Genomic DNA, 15558 nt, shown 5'->3' on the forward strand with positions numbered 1-15558 from the left:
TTGCTTCAAATTCAAAGGTGTAGCTCCAACACCTATAATATTAAGAAATCTGCACTGAAGAGGCCCTTAAGTACAAAACATGTTGGCAGTCAAATCAAGGCCCACTTAAGGTTCATACATTTCTTTTTTTCTATATGTTTATAAGAGAAAAATATCAAGTAAATGTCGACAAAAGAGAACCTTAAATCTGTTTTAATCCACTTGATGACTTAATGTGAGTGACCTGAGCTCAGTGACGACATCAGCCTTTGTTGTTTAATTAATCTACACGCTAATCTCTTTAGCTGCTAGATGTTAGATCCATTTCCCTAACCACAGAATTAACTCCTTCTCACTTGTCAGGTATCTATAGTTACTAAGAAAGAAGAAGAAACCAGGAACATGGGGGGCACACATTTATTTTCTACAGTATTCCAGTGCAAAGGCCAACGTGTAACCAGCTCTTGTTTTGAGTTAATCAGTTTTATTAGGCTACTCTCTCTTTCAGTACATACGTGTAAGCCTAAAGGAAGGGTACTGCATGGTTTAACCAATGAGATGTTCCTGGTCTAACTAACAAAGGACTCAAGTAATCAGCTTGCAGAAATATGACATGAACACACATAACCCACACACACAAAATACATTATTGTCTGCAAAACAATCCACAAAACTGCAAACGTAAAGCTAACTTCTACATTTCCCTCTTGCATAACAAAAGAACAACAATACAAAAAAAGAGATTCCCTTTTTCAGGGATTTTAACTGAATTGTAGACGCAGCAGAAAAACAAAGACTAAGATGATATTTAACCACACAGTTCTTTAAACACATTCATCTATCTTTAACACTGCATTTGTTGAATATATGGAGTTAGTGGGCAGTTATTAAAGTTGATCACATGATTGTCCCGTTTCTTTGTCAAAATGTAAGTAGATGGACGATTGAAATATATGAAATACAGTATAAGATAACTATAGAAATATATATGTTGTATGTATATAATATAAATATAGACTATGAATTATGACTTGATAGACTTGTTCACACTTTTAAATTTTTTCTTTCTTCTTGCATCTAATTTATCGTCCCTTTTGCGGACCATTAAGGTTTTTGGGTTAATAGTTAGATAAGCTACACACATGTTAAGACTTCCTGGGTGTAGTGCAGTGATAATTCATTTTAAGGCCTCACAGTGTGATCGTACTAAGACTGACATTCTAATGCTAGACAAATAGGGTGTCACACAGCCAAATGAAGATATAAAAAGTGAACATAAAGAACAAGCAGGACTTTTGAGATGAGTACATACAGTAAGATTCTATAAGGAGCCTCTTTCTCTGTGCTTACTTCTATTTATCCCACAAACCACAGGCACTCTGCCCCTGAATGTGCATGTGTGTGAGTCTGTGTCAGTGTCAGGTTTCTGGACGCTCTCCTCTGCTGCCTCACTTGAGGAGACTCTGCAGCATGGCCGTGGCGTACGTGGGCCGGGCCTGCTTGTTCTCGATGGCTTTCTTGAGGTACTGAATCCCATCGCAGCGCTCCCAGATTTCTTCAAACTGCCGGGGCAGGATCTCCGCGCCCCTCTTCCTGGTCAGACCCGTCTCCTCCAGACTCAGCTCACACATCTCCATGTCGTCTTTCCCTGAGAGGTGGACCAATAAGGATAGGTTTACTGATGTGTGGTGCACAAGTATCATCATCCATTTGTTCACCTACTGTAACTCCTGTGTATAGATCAAGGCTAAAATAATGACTTAATTTACACAATTATTTCAGGGACTTTAAGCATTTTGATGCTTCCTTTGATTGATTAACATAGACATTTTGGACAGTTTCTAAGAGAACAAAAGTGATTGGAAGACATCATTTTCACGATTTTCTCTTATTAAAGTCCAAACCAGAAGTGTTTGACGTGTGGGACCGCTCAAATATAAAAAATAAATGTAAATAAAATACTTCTACTTGCTCTATGTAAACAGTTTGCATTGTTAAACAGTATTTCACGATTTAGGTCTTCAAAAATCTTTAAAACTTAACAATCTGGATCTGTATTTTCATGAAATTGCTTCTAACTCTTATCCAAACGAAGTCTATATGCTGAGATGAGGTCATGAGTAAGTGTTGTTTTATTTGAAAGGGTCTCAAGCCAAACAGGTCAAGAAACACTGGACTAAATAAATTACTGATAATAATTGTGCCCCCCCAAATATAAAGCAACACATACACATGATTTTCTAGAGAGTGATAGTGTTAGGAAAAGTGAAAGCTTCCGACTCACCTGCGACCAACACAATCGGTTGTTTATCAGGGTGCAGCTCCATCTGCCTGGCGATCCAGGGCCCGTCGAAGTGGGCGTACCACCAGCCCTTCTTTTTATTCTGCGGGTCTTTGTACTGGTCTGCGGGTCGGATGAAAGGAATGCGGAAATATCTCTGCTGGCGGTTCATGGCCACTTCCTGGTGCTGGGCCGCCATCGGAGGAGCTGGGTTCTGCTCAGCTGCAGACGCACCGTTAAAATATAAGGTTCAAGGTTCAAGGTCCAAGGTAAGATAAGACTTCTATTTAATGTGAAGAGTGTTGTGTATCTCCATAGAAGCATACACAACAAAGCATCTGTGATTGAACTTAAATAACCAGATAATACTCATTTGCTAACGGCACAGAACAAGGTGAGTGGGGCAGGAACAAAAATCTACAAAAGCTTTCAAAACAAAGATCAAAAAGGATCCAGGAAATGCTCAAGTAGGGGAGAAGGGGGTAAGTTGAGCAGTGGGTAAGATGAACCACCCCCTGTAACCAGGCAACGCCTTATAGTTGTAATCACGTGACCAGAAATTATGCAAGCTCCTCCCATTTCCCATTGCCTGTAAAAGAGAGATGCTCATTGTGGTCTGGTAAGTAAACATTTTTACAAAAAAACGTTTTTTGCTTGTCAAAGTAAATGTTCTAGATGTCAGCTAAATCGGCTGTCATGTCAAAAAAAATGTATCCAGGTTTAAATACATATATTGTATATGTTGATGTGTTGGCAGCGTATTAAACCATGTGAATCATTAAGCTAAAGATGACTCTGAATTTTAATGCTAGGCTATTTTTTCTAAAATGGTGGCTATGAGGAAAAGTGAGGGGTAAGTTGAGCCAGTTTTTCAATGGAGAAATGAATAAAAGTAGGCCAAGTTGATAATAAGAGCTCATTGTAGGCTACATTTAAAGTTGAATTTACCCTGTGTTTGATTGGTAAGATGTATGAAATTGTATCACCAAGTATGATCAAGTGTGATTACTTTTGTTAAAATCAATCAATTGAAATCTCTATAAAAAATATTTGAAAAACTAAACTTGTATTTGGTTTATTATTTATTGTTTAAAGTTACCTTTAAGTAGGTATGCCCAGGTTTGAACAGTGGTTCAATTTACCCCCTGACCTGGATCAACTTACCCCTAACCCGGGGCAAGTTGAGCCACAAGACCACTTTTTTTTAAGAAGTAATATTTTCACTGCCCTTGATCAAATATGAATTCCTATCATTGCCATTGATAGGAGACATCCTGAATTATAGGTGTGCGCTTTCATTTGACTATGTGTCATTTCTCCTTGCTTAGAGGACAGCATAACTAAAAAATTGCTCAACTTACCCCACTCTCCCCTAAATATCACATGGAAAAGCCCCACGAAAGCAGCTTTTAGCCTCTTATGAAATGCCCCTGATAAGACCCCCGCTGCATCAACAGGCCAAAACAGGATCCAATTATAAGACAAACACCGCACATACCGGCATATCAAAGAGAAAGGAGGGTAAATAGTGAAAGAAGAAGCACCAGAGAATCAAAAGTTACCATCAAATGTAATATTTGCTTTAAAGATGAAAAGGAAAGAAATGCAGAGGACCAGTAAGCTCTAAGCTGCTCGATAACATGTGTGTGTGTTTGTGGCACAGACCATGCATGGCTGAGTAGAGAAGGAAATGAGCAGAGCGAGCTGTCAGAGCAGCCTGACGAGGCATGGCTGGCAGTTACTTGCTAATTAGAACAAATATTTCTGACACAGCCAGACAGACGGCAGCTGCATTCCCAGGCCTTAGCGTCTCGTCGGCTAATTGAATGTTAGGAAACACGGGCGGCTTATTTGTGTGCAGGGCATCACTTCCTGTCAATGACAGAGGGGGGCGAAAGTGGAGAAAATCAACATTTGTCACCTGTAACTTCATGTGCCTGGGGCGAGGTGTGCTGTGTGTATATAGATTTCAGCACATATCCACAGGTGATGCGGTGATTAAAGGAGTTGAGCAACTGGATGATGCAGATATTAATGACTCCACAAACCGTAGTCAGTGATAGATTTAGGAGCCCTCTGCTCAGGTCCGTCATCAGTGCGTTTCTTGTTCTTGGACTTCCATGCGTGATAGACCTTCAGACGGCGGTGGAACTCCTCTCTGCAGGCCGCCAGCAGGTCGATGTCTGAACACACAACAACACAACTGTGAGTACTCACATAAATGCAACAAGGAAAGAGTTAAGGAAAGACATGGAGCGTACACATTTGACTTCCCAAGTATTCACTTCCAGCTATGTTGACTCTTCTCAAGACTCTTGTCATTATGGTCTTTAGTAGGGGTCCAGCTTTAAAAATCCTAGATACTATATTTCCCATAATGCTGGCTTGTATCTTAAATGTGGCCCTTTCAACTCTTTTGTTTCCTGACATTTTATTTTCAACCCAAGTGTGTGCTTGGAAAGCAAATACATATATTTCTTAAAATGTCTTAACAAGTTGGTTGCAATGCTGTACATTATGAATTTTCCACTTCTACTTCTAATATTGAATTTGTATGTATAAGGAGAAAATATTGTACTCACTAATTTGAAAGAATGCTTGTAATATTGTATAAGTATAATCGTGGTCTTAGTGATAGTGATTTTAAATCCACTTCATTCCAATCATTTCTAAAGAAACAGACTTGAATAACACATTGATGAAAGCAAAGCAGAGCAAAACAAAACAAATAAAGCTTCACATATTTGAGACGAGAAGTGCAACATTTGCTTTTCGATAATAAAAGAAAACATCCACAGAACACAGTGAACATAAGGCCATAATCAGTTGGATTACAAACACAGTTTCTGGTATCACCACCAAAGCAAATGGGTTCCACAAATGAGCCAGATGTCCTTGGAAACCCACAGGGGGATGTCAGACCCCTCACACTGATCAGTACTGTATACAGTGGCTTTTATAAAGGCAGTGAGGAGTGTGGAAGCAGAGAGGCATCTGCTGTTCATGCTGACTGAGGAGGGGGTTGGCTGGGAATGACTAGAAGGGCAGTAATGGTGATAATTTCCTCTCTCCAATAAAACACATGCTGATAAGTCCCGGCAGCTGTGGGAAACATCCTCAGATCGCTCTTTAGAGTTCTCAGGCTCGTGTCCACACTCTGTACAGCTGCAGCCTCAGCTTTTTACCGGCGTGAGAGGAGAGATACATGACACAGAGCAGTTTACCAAAAGTGCCAACAAGCGGCTGCTGAATGATTTAATGTTGGGGATGAAAACTATAAATGCATTAGGAATTAAGGAGGGAAAATAGATGCTCATCACTAAGAGCTCTACAGTCTTGATGTAACGGCAGGTTCAGAGCACACACACTTCTATAAAGGTTGCATCAGGCTGAATTTATTTAGGGATTTCTCACCACAGGAAGTGTTGATGACATCTCGCAGCTCGGCATACTTCCACTTGCTGAGGTCATACTTTTTCACTCCGGCAGCAGCTTTAGTTGCCTGCACTTGAGGACCCCTGTGAGCGAGGAGCAGATGAACGTGGGTGAGTGTGAGAAAGAGAGAGAGAGGACAGGTGAGAGTGTGACAAAGAGGGAGTAACACAGATTAAGGGTTTGATTTTCAACGCTGAATATATTTCAGGGGACGGGAGTGAGAGAGAAGAGCAGCTCCTCAGGAACACAGTGAGCTACATTTGATGTGTAATCAAACTGGACGGAATCATTGTCAAGGGTAGTGTGATGTTGAATTTCAATGGCGGACAAATACATGAATATTAAAAAGGGAAACAGGATTGATTAAGTTCACCGCCCTTGGTGAGAAATGAAAATGGATGCCTCACTTCTTTCAAGCCCCCCCCTCATTGTCTCAGCCGATTAAATTCACATTAGGGGCCGGTCAGCAGGGGAGCTGAGAGCACAGTTTGTCCATATCATGCAGCCTGCTGTTTCAACTCCACTTAAAATGATGCCAAGCCCCCGCCAGGCTCAGACCTACATTCTCTGGCTTGGTTTTTACCTCTCCTTTAAGTTTGTTTTATCAAGAATATGAGATTGACTGAAAAATAAATGTGAAATTAAACCGAACGAATCAAATTGGTGGAGTGCACTAGAAACAATGCTCCTCCAAAAACAAGTTGAAACAATTATGAAAAAAAGGTCTTTTCACTTGAGTTCACAAATCTGCCAATAGAACAAGTGAAAATGAGCTTGGTAAGAGTTCTTGAAATAAGAAGGGATATTTAGATACATTTCATAATTTTCATCGAGATACAACTCAAAATAAGATGTTTTGACTTAACAAGATGATGTCTAAAAACAAGACCCGATATCTCTCTGCATTGTTACTTCTGAAGTTATTATGTCTTATAGCAAGTGTAAAGACATATTCTGACTAGATATTAGACAAATATATATATATATATATATATTTCGAGTTTTTGTAGTGTGTCAGCTAGTGAAGTGACTGCTGCGGCCATCTGAGCTCATGTTAGCCGAGTTGCCAGCTTCCCTGCTGAGTTGAGGCTGCTAATTCAATAATGAGGAGGATTTACCTCCTCTATTTCCAGTCGGCAGAGCTGCTAATGTCTCAGAGAAGAGGATTACTGATCAACAAATCATCAGCCAGATTACCATGTATAATTCATACTGACTGGGAAGATGATTCGGGATCATCGTCGACCTGCCTGAGACGTGCAAGTGTATGATTGTGACCAAACTAGTATGGCTTTACTTTTGCTGCAGCCAGTGAAACACACAGAAGTAGCAAGGGCTTTGTTTTTGGCAGAAGGTGTACAGGAACATGGATGGTTGCACAGGGGGGAGACTACAAACTACACCAGCCAGAGCGTATACTTCCACTGCACGCAGATTTAATGTGGTTAAGCTCGGAGGTGTGCACATGTGATCCACGTGACCCTTGGATCTTCTTTCCTGCAACAGATCTGCTTTTGGTTTCCAGCGGTCAGCTGACTCACGCTAGGAGACGTGCACTATGACCCATTGATGCCATAGCCAACAGTGACAAGATTACAGGCTTTGGATCAGATATAATTTTGTGCTCGACGGGGCCTGCAGATAAGCCCCATGCTGACTTTAAGAGAACTTCTCCTGGCTTTGAACACAGTGTGGTTAAGGGAATTCACTCCCATTTCTATATTTTGGAGTTCAAATGATAATGAAAGGTCAGAATCACTAACGGGTGGCTACATTGCATTTGGATCGATGGCTGTGTTCGACCATCTTTTTTCAGTCCATATTGCACTTTGTATCCTCCTATGTGTTCTTGTATGGGCGATAGTGAATGAACACAGGGTTATTTAAAACACAGCTAGGTACATTAAACTGAAGGTTACCATGGGAACAGTACTTCGCAATATGTTCCTCAGCACAACTTATTATCGTTTGTAACCTTGCAAACAGTAGAGCACGTCAACACTATAGTGGAAAATATAGAACCATTTGGACGAATATATATAGTTCAAAGAATGTGTAATAGAATTTGAGTCAGGCTTTTCTTATTCACTATTGGTACATATACATAATAAAAAAAAATGCACTAAAAGTTATATATAATAAATAATACATTTTTAGGTAACTCATGTCGTTGTGAGCAGGGATGTGCAGGGTATCCTCAGAGGAATGAGTTAATGTAGTATAGAGAGCATGTCCAAAAGCTCTTTCACACAGGAGACCGTTGTCTGTGTCCCGTGTGAAATCGAAAGTCAACTTTGATTTATTTTAGCGTACATTTATCACGTTCGGGATTTTAAATTTGCTAACAGCTATCTTAATTAGTAGCTAAGACTATAAACACCTGGTAATTAAAATCTAATATCATTAGTGAGATCTAAGATAGATTTACAGAAGAGTTAGCAAATTAAGACTAAAAGACAAAACTTCTAACGTGATTTACAAACAGTAATAAAACCATTCTAAAACTATGAATGTATCCAGAAGACCTACATTTCTAGCATTTAACACATAGACGGTCATGACTGCAAGCACTGCTAGGCACAGAGATAAGCTTTATCCCTTGCAGACTCATGCAGAGCCAATTGAGATCAGAGAAACAAAAAGATCACATGTGGCTCATTCGGATCCGCCTCTCATTTTGATTTGGAGCTCCATCTTCATTTTTGAGAAAGCAGTTATCATACATGATTCATGCCTCGTCAAAATATATCATGCATCCAAACTGGACCGGTGATTTCTTGAATTAAAGGTTATTTTTCATTGGCTTTGCATTGATGGTATTATCCTACATAAGCATTTAAGACATGTATGACTACCACAGAGGATAGGACGGACGGACAGACAGACAGACAGGGAGTGATTATTGCTGGTGTTAGGTTCACTTGGACACGGACAGTTACAGGAACCTGTGCCGATATCTTACATGGATCTGGCTGAGGATGAAGAGATAGGGAGATCTGAAAAAGAACCGTCACTGGGAGAAAACAAAGCAACAGGAGAATTGCAGTTACACACGCATGCTGAGGTGAAAATGACATTTTGTTTAACCTGGGGCTTTTTGTTCATATATCAACATCAATACCTGCGCAGACTAGCATCCAACTGTGCCTCCTCAGTGATGAGCTCGGCCTCGCTCTGGGCGATTCGCATGGCTAACTCTCTGTCTCTGCGCTCCTGCTCCACTATGGTGCTGCGCTGGACCTGCTCCTCTCGCTCCTGAGCCAGCTGAACCTCCAACTCCGCCTGTAAACACACACAATAGCTTTTAACAGGGCCTTATGAAATCTACATGAACCTATTCCTTTCTCAAAACAGGTGCTGTGTGCAAGACCCTTCATAACAGGTAAAGCTCTGCTGCGTGCCTGATTAGACATATTTATCCGGGATGTAGTGCTGCTAATAAAGCGTTACTGGGTATTTGTCTAGACAGGGCAAACAACAGACAAACAATCAGTAGGGACATTTTTTATAACTTTGACACAGAGTCAAAACCCAGGTTTTTCTTCCCTTTTAGAGACAATAAATACCTTTTTTTTTTAATTACATCAAATGTATCCCTAAAGGCACCTAGAGGGCAAATATATAAAGAATAATAGGTACAGTGTATCGGTTTGTGCATATAAAATATATACATATCCTCCCATCTCCTTATATAAAAGCCACTAATGAAGTCTACAATGGATATTTTTTCTCTGAGGAGCTTTAAATATGAATGCCTCTTAAATATATTATTCATACATGGTCCAATCAGCAGCTGGGCTGCATGGCCACTTAAAATTGTGATAGCCTTAGTGTGAAAGTTGAGCTGTTTTATAGCTTGTGCAAGCAGATTTTAAATAAACCCTTGCATTATGCTCAAAATAATTCTGACTACTACTCACATTTTATGCAAAACCCCAATGTCACCGTTGGCTGTCTCCCAGTGAATTTGACAATGTTAAAAAAAAAAAGTTATGGTCACATCATGTGAACAAACTGATTAGTAAAGAGGATATGTTAAAATCACTATCTGGAACTGGTATATTAAGTGTATTTATTTCGGCATACAGAGCTGACAAAGGTCACAAGACTATTTCTAAGTTGTATAAGGGCCTCCAGGAGCTAAGTGGGGTGAACACGTCCTACATAAAGCAAAAGTGGGAACGTGAAGGAAACTTTGTCTTATCAATAGAAGAGTGGGACAACTTCATTGAAAGGCAATGGAAATCAACCAATTCACTAACATGGAGAGAGTTTAACTGGAAAAATCTGGTCAGATACTTTATAACACCAGTGCAGTCAAGGAGGGGGCAGATGGTGTGCTGGAGAGGCTGTGGATCTGTGAGGGCCAATCACCATCATGTGTTTTGGGAATGCCCTGGGATGGTTCACTATTGGGACTCAATAAGAGATGGAATGGAAAGAGTTTTAAAAATTGAGATTGATCTCTGCTTTCAAGTACTGTACCTGGGTAAGATGCCACAACAGCTTCTTGGCTTCTCGACAATGTACATGTTTAAAATAATGCTAGTCACCAGTAAAAAAGCCATAACGAAAAAATGGTTAAGCCAAGTACCACCTACTCTAGCAGACTGGTTTAATGTGATGCACGACATTTTTGTTATGGACAAATTAACATTTGCTCTAAGACTCAAGCCAGACACATTTGACAAGTGTTGGAAGGGATGGATTGAGTTTGTAATGTAACCCCCTGGTTCTCTGCTACACACAATTGTTTTTTTGTTTTTGCTTGTGTCTCTGTCTTTTCATGTTCGTTTGTCTGTATGCGTGATTCACATTATTTGCTTTGTATTATTTCCAAAAAAATGTAAGATGGTCTGTAACTGTTGATTTTTTTTGTGCAAAAAAAAAAAAAAAAAAGCTATGGTCATGATAAAGCGACTAAAGTGCATTAACTCCCTCCCATTTCACAAGAGGATCCTAAAAGAATACATATAGACAGATGTAGAAATGATTTATGTGCACAAATATTCAATTCACTATATTAAATGAAAGTGACATTGGAAGTCTTCAATTGAGTGAGGTCTCCTTTCAGAGAAAGGAAAACTGCAGAGTTGAAGACTGTGGATAAATCGCGTTAGCTTGAAAGACACCATGATACAAAGTCAGAGGGAGCAAGACAGTGCCAGACTAACCTTTGACACAGCACAAAATAGCAAAGAACACAGAGTAAAAAGTCACCACAGTCACAGCTGATACCTTAGGAAGTTTAATGCTGCAGCTTTGAGCCTTAGAGCAGTGGATAAACACACTTTACAGACAGCTCCCTGAGACATATGGCTTATGACAACCTGGTGTCAACTGTCTCACTACTAGAAAAAGGGGGAACAATTACAGCATGCAAATGTCCAACTGGCCTTGGGTGAAAAAAGAATGCTTCAGATGTACAGAAGGTGCGATGTGTGCGTAGCAGATGGATGAATGGATGGTAAAGGTGAGACATGATGGAAAAATTGAAGAGAAACAGTTGTGTGTGTGTAGTGATAAGACCAGAGCCGGAAAATTCACGAAACAAAGGAAAGGAGCAAAAAAGCAATTACACATAAAAAGTGACACATAAAATGTGAGTGAGTGAAACAGGCATGAGATAATAAAAGAAAGGATAGCTAAAACGTATACTTTGTTAGGAGAAAATCTGCAGGAAGTGAAGTCATCAATCAAGAGCCTGAGGGCAACCCACTGGGAATCTGACCAATGTCAGGATCCAGCTGTTGCCGTGGGTGACCAAATGAGTGTTTCCCTCAGTGGGGAGAGCAGGCAGAGTCTGCCCGGAGCCCTTTCTCATTTCTCTAATTTACCCTCCTCGACTCCTCGGTCCTCCGGTAGTGACCCGGAAATGGATTTCAGCACGCCATGTTGAAGGACATGTCATTTCTCTAAATGCACTTCGAGCATCGAGGAGGCTCTCTGGAGGAGCTATAATCGAGGATACACTGATGGGTCCTCCGCGGATGTATTTCCGGCAACAGTGATGTTTAAAAGAGTCGTGACCCACGGCCGGACTTATCTCAGCCAATGAAAGCTCTGCATGCATCCTCTGGATATTATTTTCTTAACTGCTTTCATCGCTGTGCGATGTTTCCAGTGAGAACAGCTGTGAGGTCCGTGCATACAAATTCAAATAATAATCAGCTCCGTTGCAGCCCCGTTTTTAGAGATTTGGGTATGGAGGAAAAGAAAGAGGGTTGTGTTTTCTGACCAGAGCCGGCCCGACCCATTAAGCGACATAAAAGGCCGCTTAGGGCCCCGCAGCCATTAAGGGGCCCCCTAGCAAAAAAATATATATATATATATTAAATACGTTTTGTTTTTTATCTCAGCACCGTCGCCATGATAAGTATGTTTAATTAATTGTGTTAATATGCCTAGATTGCCTACTCTCAAAGTCATGTATTATATTATTGAGTCAATAACCGTGCTTTACCTGAACCTCATTATGACACTAGAGACTTTTGGTCTACCTATGTTGCAAATGTATTATCTTTTCGATTTACACACGGCATCTATTGCACGTCTGTCCGTCCTGGGAGAGGGATCGCTCCTCTGTTGCTCTCCCTGAGGTTTCTCCCATTTTCCCCTTTAAACTGTGGGGTTTTCTCTGGAAGTTTTTCCTTGTACGATGTGAGGGTCAAAGGACAGAGGGTGTCGTATTGTCATACTGATATTCTGTACAAACTGTGAAGACCACTGAGACAAATGTAACATTTGTGATATTGGGCTATATCAATAAACATTGATTGATAGAGAGGACGGCAGGATTGTAATTTCCCGTGTTCAGTGAATGCAACAGAGGCAAGACACCAGACCAACCAGAGAGTTGAATAGAAATAAACATCTGTTTTATTGGCTGACAGGTACCTATCCTGTGAGCTGTGACAATGTTTAAAATAAACAGTCATTTGGACTCAGAGTTTTTGAAGATGGACATAAGAACATTTTTTCTTAAAAAAGACGAAAATTCTCAAGTGGTGGCTCACACAACAACCCCAGAGCCACCACTTCAGCCAGGTAAACAAGGTAAATGTCAGTAAACTTCCAAGTTATGCGAACATGTAAGCAAAGCATAAATTACAGCTACATTGACGTTACTTTGAATCGCGGGGTAAGCTAAACCGTTAGCAAGTAGCTATAGCCAGATATATTAAATAAACACTTTGTCATACAATCTAAATGTAATCTTTTTTAGCGTTACCTGGTGATTTCAAAGAAAGCTCTCTGGGAAATGTTGACTTACTGTTCGACTAAAAGCTACCTTACAGTACACAGTTGATCCGGAGTCCTGTCAGTTAAAGTGTTTCATAGTTAGCTTAGCTAAGCATCAACCTAGCACTGAAATACATGGATGTTATGTGACAGTATTTCTGAGAAAAAGTCAGCTGAAATGGTGGCATAGTTGTTACTGCTTTACGTGTCAACAGCATGTTTGAACGTATTTGCAGCAGTACATGTGGCTGTTTGGCCACTGACGTTGCCATAACACCTGAATTTAAATGTGCAACCTCTCTTTGTGACAGATTTTTGCAAGAAATTATAATTCTTCTGAATGATATTCCTATTGACAGCCAGTTTCTATGTGAACATTATGAGATGGACAGCCAGAGAGAATAAACGAAAAACAGTTATGAAATACTATATGACAAAACAAGAATACAGTTTAAAGGTACATGACCAATGAGGGCACGAGATAAGTTTGTGCACAGATGGAAAGCTGACAGGCAGGTAGGCCATCCAGTTATTTTAGCCGGACCGGACTGCTTTTTACAGTATTACGGCTTCCACAGATGACATTTATGGATTTTTTGTCAAAACACTTAAGATATTCATTGCTATCGGGATGTTAAGAGCATTCCATGGAATATAACAAAAAGTGTATCTCGAGCCGGTTTCTCAAACTTACCTACCCCACCTTTTAAGTGATTTGTAAAATATCCATAAAGAAAAATCTGTTTACAGTTCAGTTTCATATGGGTGTTGAGATATGTGTCCATAGATATCTTAATTTTGCTCTCAAAGTGCACCAGATTGATGCTTTTAACTTCAATATTTAAAAGAAAATCTTCCCGGGGGAGCATGCCCCCGGACCCCCTAGAGGAGGTTAGGTCCACGGTGTTTACATGCTTATTTATACAATATGTGTGCTTATGCTAACATCATAAGACAAAAGTTGGTTCCGTGTTTTGTGTAGTGAGAACGCGCTAGAGTGAGGGGGGCCCCCAAAAGTCTAGGACCGGCCCTGTTTCTGACACTTGATGAGTTCCCTGACACACCGGGGACACATATTCATGTATAAAAGACGTACAAAAGTGCATTTTGCATGATAGGTCCCCTTTAAATTAGTGGTACTGTGTGCTGTGACAAGAAAAGACTGTTTAGAATGGCCGGTGTGTCACACCTTCAAGTAGTAGTAGTAGTAGTCATATATTCAACATTATAGTACACTTATAAAAGTAATAGCGTCAAAATGTAAAGAAAACACAAAGGGTTAAAGTACCTAACCCTGTAAATGTTATTAGAGGCCTACAGGCCTACAGTGCACCACTGCCTATATTCCAGTTCTGTTTGTAACACAGCCGAACAACATTAGTAGAAATTAATTGAATACAATATTCAACACTTGGTTTCATCAAGGTTTTGCAGTGCAGTTACTAGGTTAACATGAGGTCTTGCAGTGTGGTTAAAAAAAATTAACATATATTTTACAGTGTAGTAGGCCTACCCTGAAATTGACAGGAGGTTTTTGCCGTGCATTTTTGCGAGTATGAAGTATGACGTTTTACCGGCTTGTTAGTATTTCATTTATAGAATTAACTTATTAGAAACAGTTGAAAGTTTAGCAGTGATACAGTAGGATAATTGTGAAACGTTTTACCTGAAGAACCCACGGGACATCCGGAAGTGCCTCTTCTCATGCTGGCTAAGCTAGCTTGTTTTGCTAGTGATGCGTTGCTATCACTTTTGTGTTACATGTCAACCCAGTCTCATAGCATTTCGTGTTCACCAACACGATTTTTAATCTATTGATTCGTGTTCACCAACACGATTTTTAATCTATTGATTCGTGTTCACCAACACGATTTGCCTCTTTTTTTCGTGTTGCACAGCACGATTTTAAAAGCAATGAATTTCTACTGGTAATGTGTTTCGTGCCTGCAGGCTGCAGCACGTCTTTTTCTCCGGTCGGGTCGTGGAAGACCGGAAGCTGTGTGGTTCATAAAAACATGTTCTTACTCAATATCAAGCCACAGTTATTGCTTTTATTTTAAATCGTATAATTTCTGACTTTTGTTGCCGTCTGTGAGGAAAATAAATGGGGCTCAGAGCCTCAGGATACTGAAATCTGTATTTTTAAATCTTTTTTTCCCTCTAATTTGTTATTCTTTTCAAAATAACACACTGTTATTTACTCACCAATAACACACAATTATCCTTGCTTTTATTTATTGGTTTAATTCCATAATCTCGGGCTTTTTTGGCGTCCGTCAGGAACTGAATTTCAAAATAAATATAACCGGAAACAGACGTAGGCATTTCGAGCGATTACCCAAGATCCTCAGCTATGGTTTTAAGCTCGCTGATTGGATGTGTTGGCCGCAATGCATGCTGGGATTTGGTGTTTATATTATATGAAATCCGGAAAACATTTTAAAAGAATAAAATAATACTTAATTCCGAGTGCTCTTGCTTTTGTCTTTGAAAGTCATCACATAACGGCATTGTAATACACGGTTCGGCTGCATTACATATTACAGATCTGCCGTAGTTTTTTATTTATAGAGCCCTGATGAGAAGACCTTTGGAAAAACTGGAAGAAATGCCGCCGAAAC

The 15558-nt window shown here is 40.0% G+C and overlaps 1 protein-coding gene across 3 annotated transcripts in view; it reads right to left on the reverse strand.

Annotated features, from left to right (window-relative positions):
* Nucleotides 1-320: 320 nt before the first annotated feature.
* Nucleotides 321-15558, reverse strand: part of myo6b (myosin VIb) — a 56250-nt gene continuing 41012 nt past the window's right edge. For 2 of the 3 annotated variants that reach the window (XM_034112061.2, XM_071207244.1), the window contains exons 28-33: nt 8817-8977; nt 8658-8708; nt 5675-5778; nt 4309-4443; nt 2264-2482; nt 321-1627 (exon numbers count right to left, since the gene is read on the reverse strand). In XM_034112061.2, coding sequence (XP_033967952.1) covers nt 1428-1627; nt 2264-2482; nt 4309-4443; nt 5675-5778; nt 8658-8708; nt 8817-8977 — 870 coding nt within the window. In that variant the 3' untranslated portion in view covers nt 321-1427. The remainder of the gene's footprint in view (nt 1628-2263; nt 2483-4308; nt 4444-5674; nt 5779-8657; nt 8709-8816; nt 8978-15558) is intronic. The other variant, XM_034112063.2, reaches the window with a different exon arrangement.

The sequence above is a fragment of the Pseudochaenichthys georgianus genome, chromosome 22, assembly GCF_902827115.2.
Source record: "Pseudochaenichthys georgianus chromosome 22, fPseGeo1.2, whole genome shotgun sequence".
Classification (NCBI taxonomy): Eukaryota; Metazoa; Chordata; class Actinopteri; order Perciformes; family Channichthyidae; genus Pseudochaenichthys; species Pseudochaenichthys georgianus.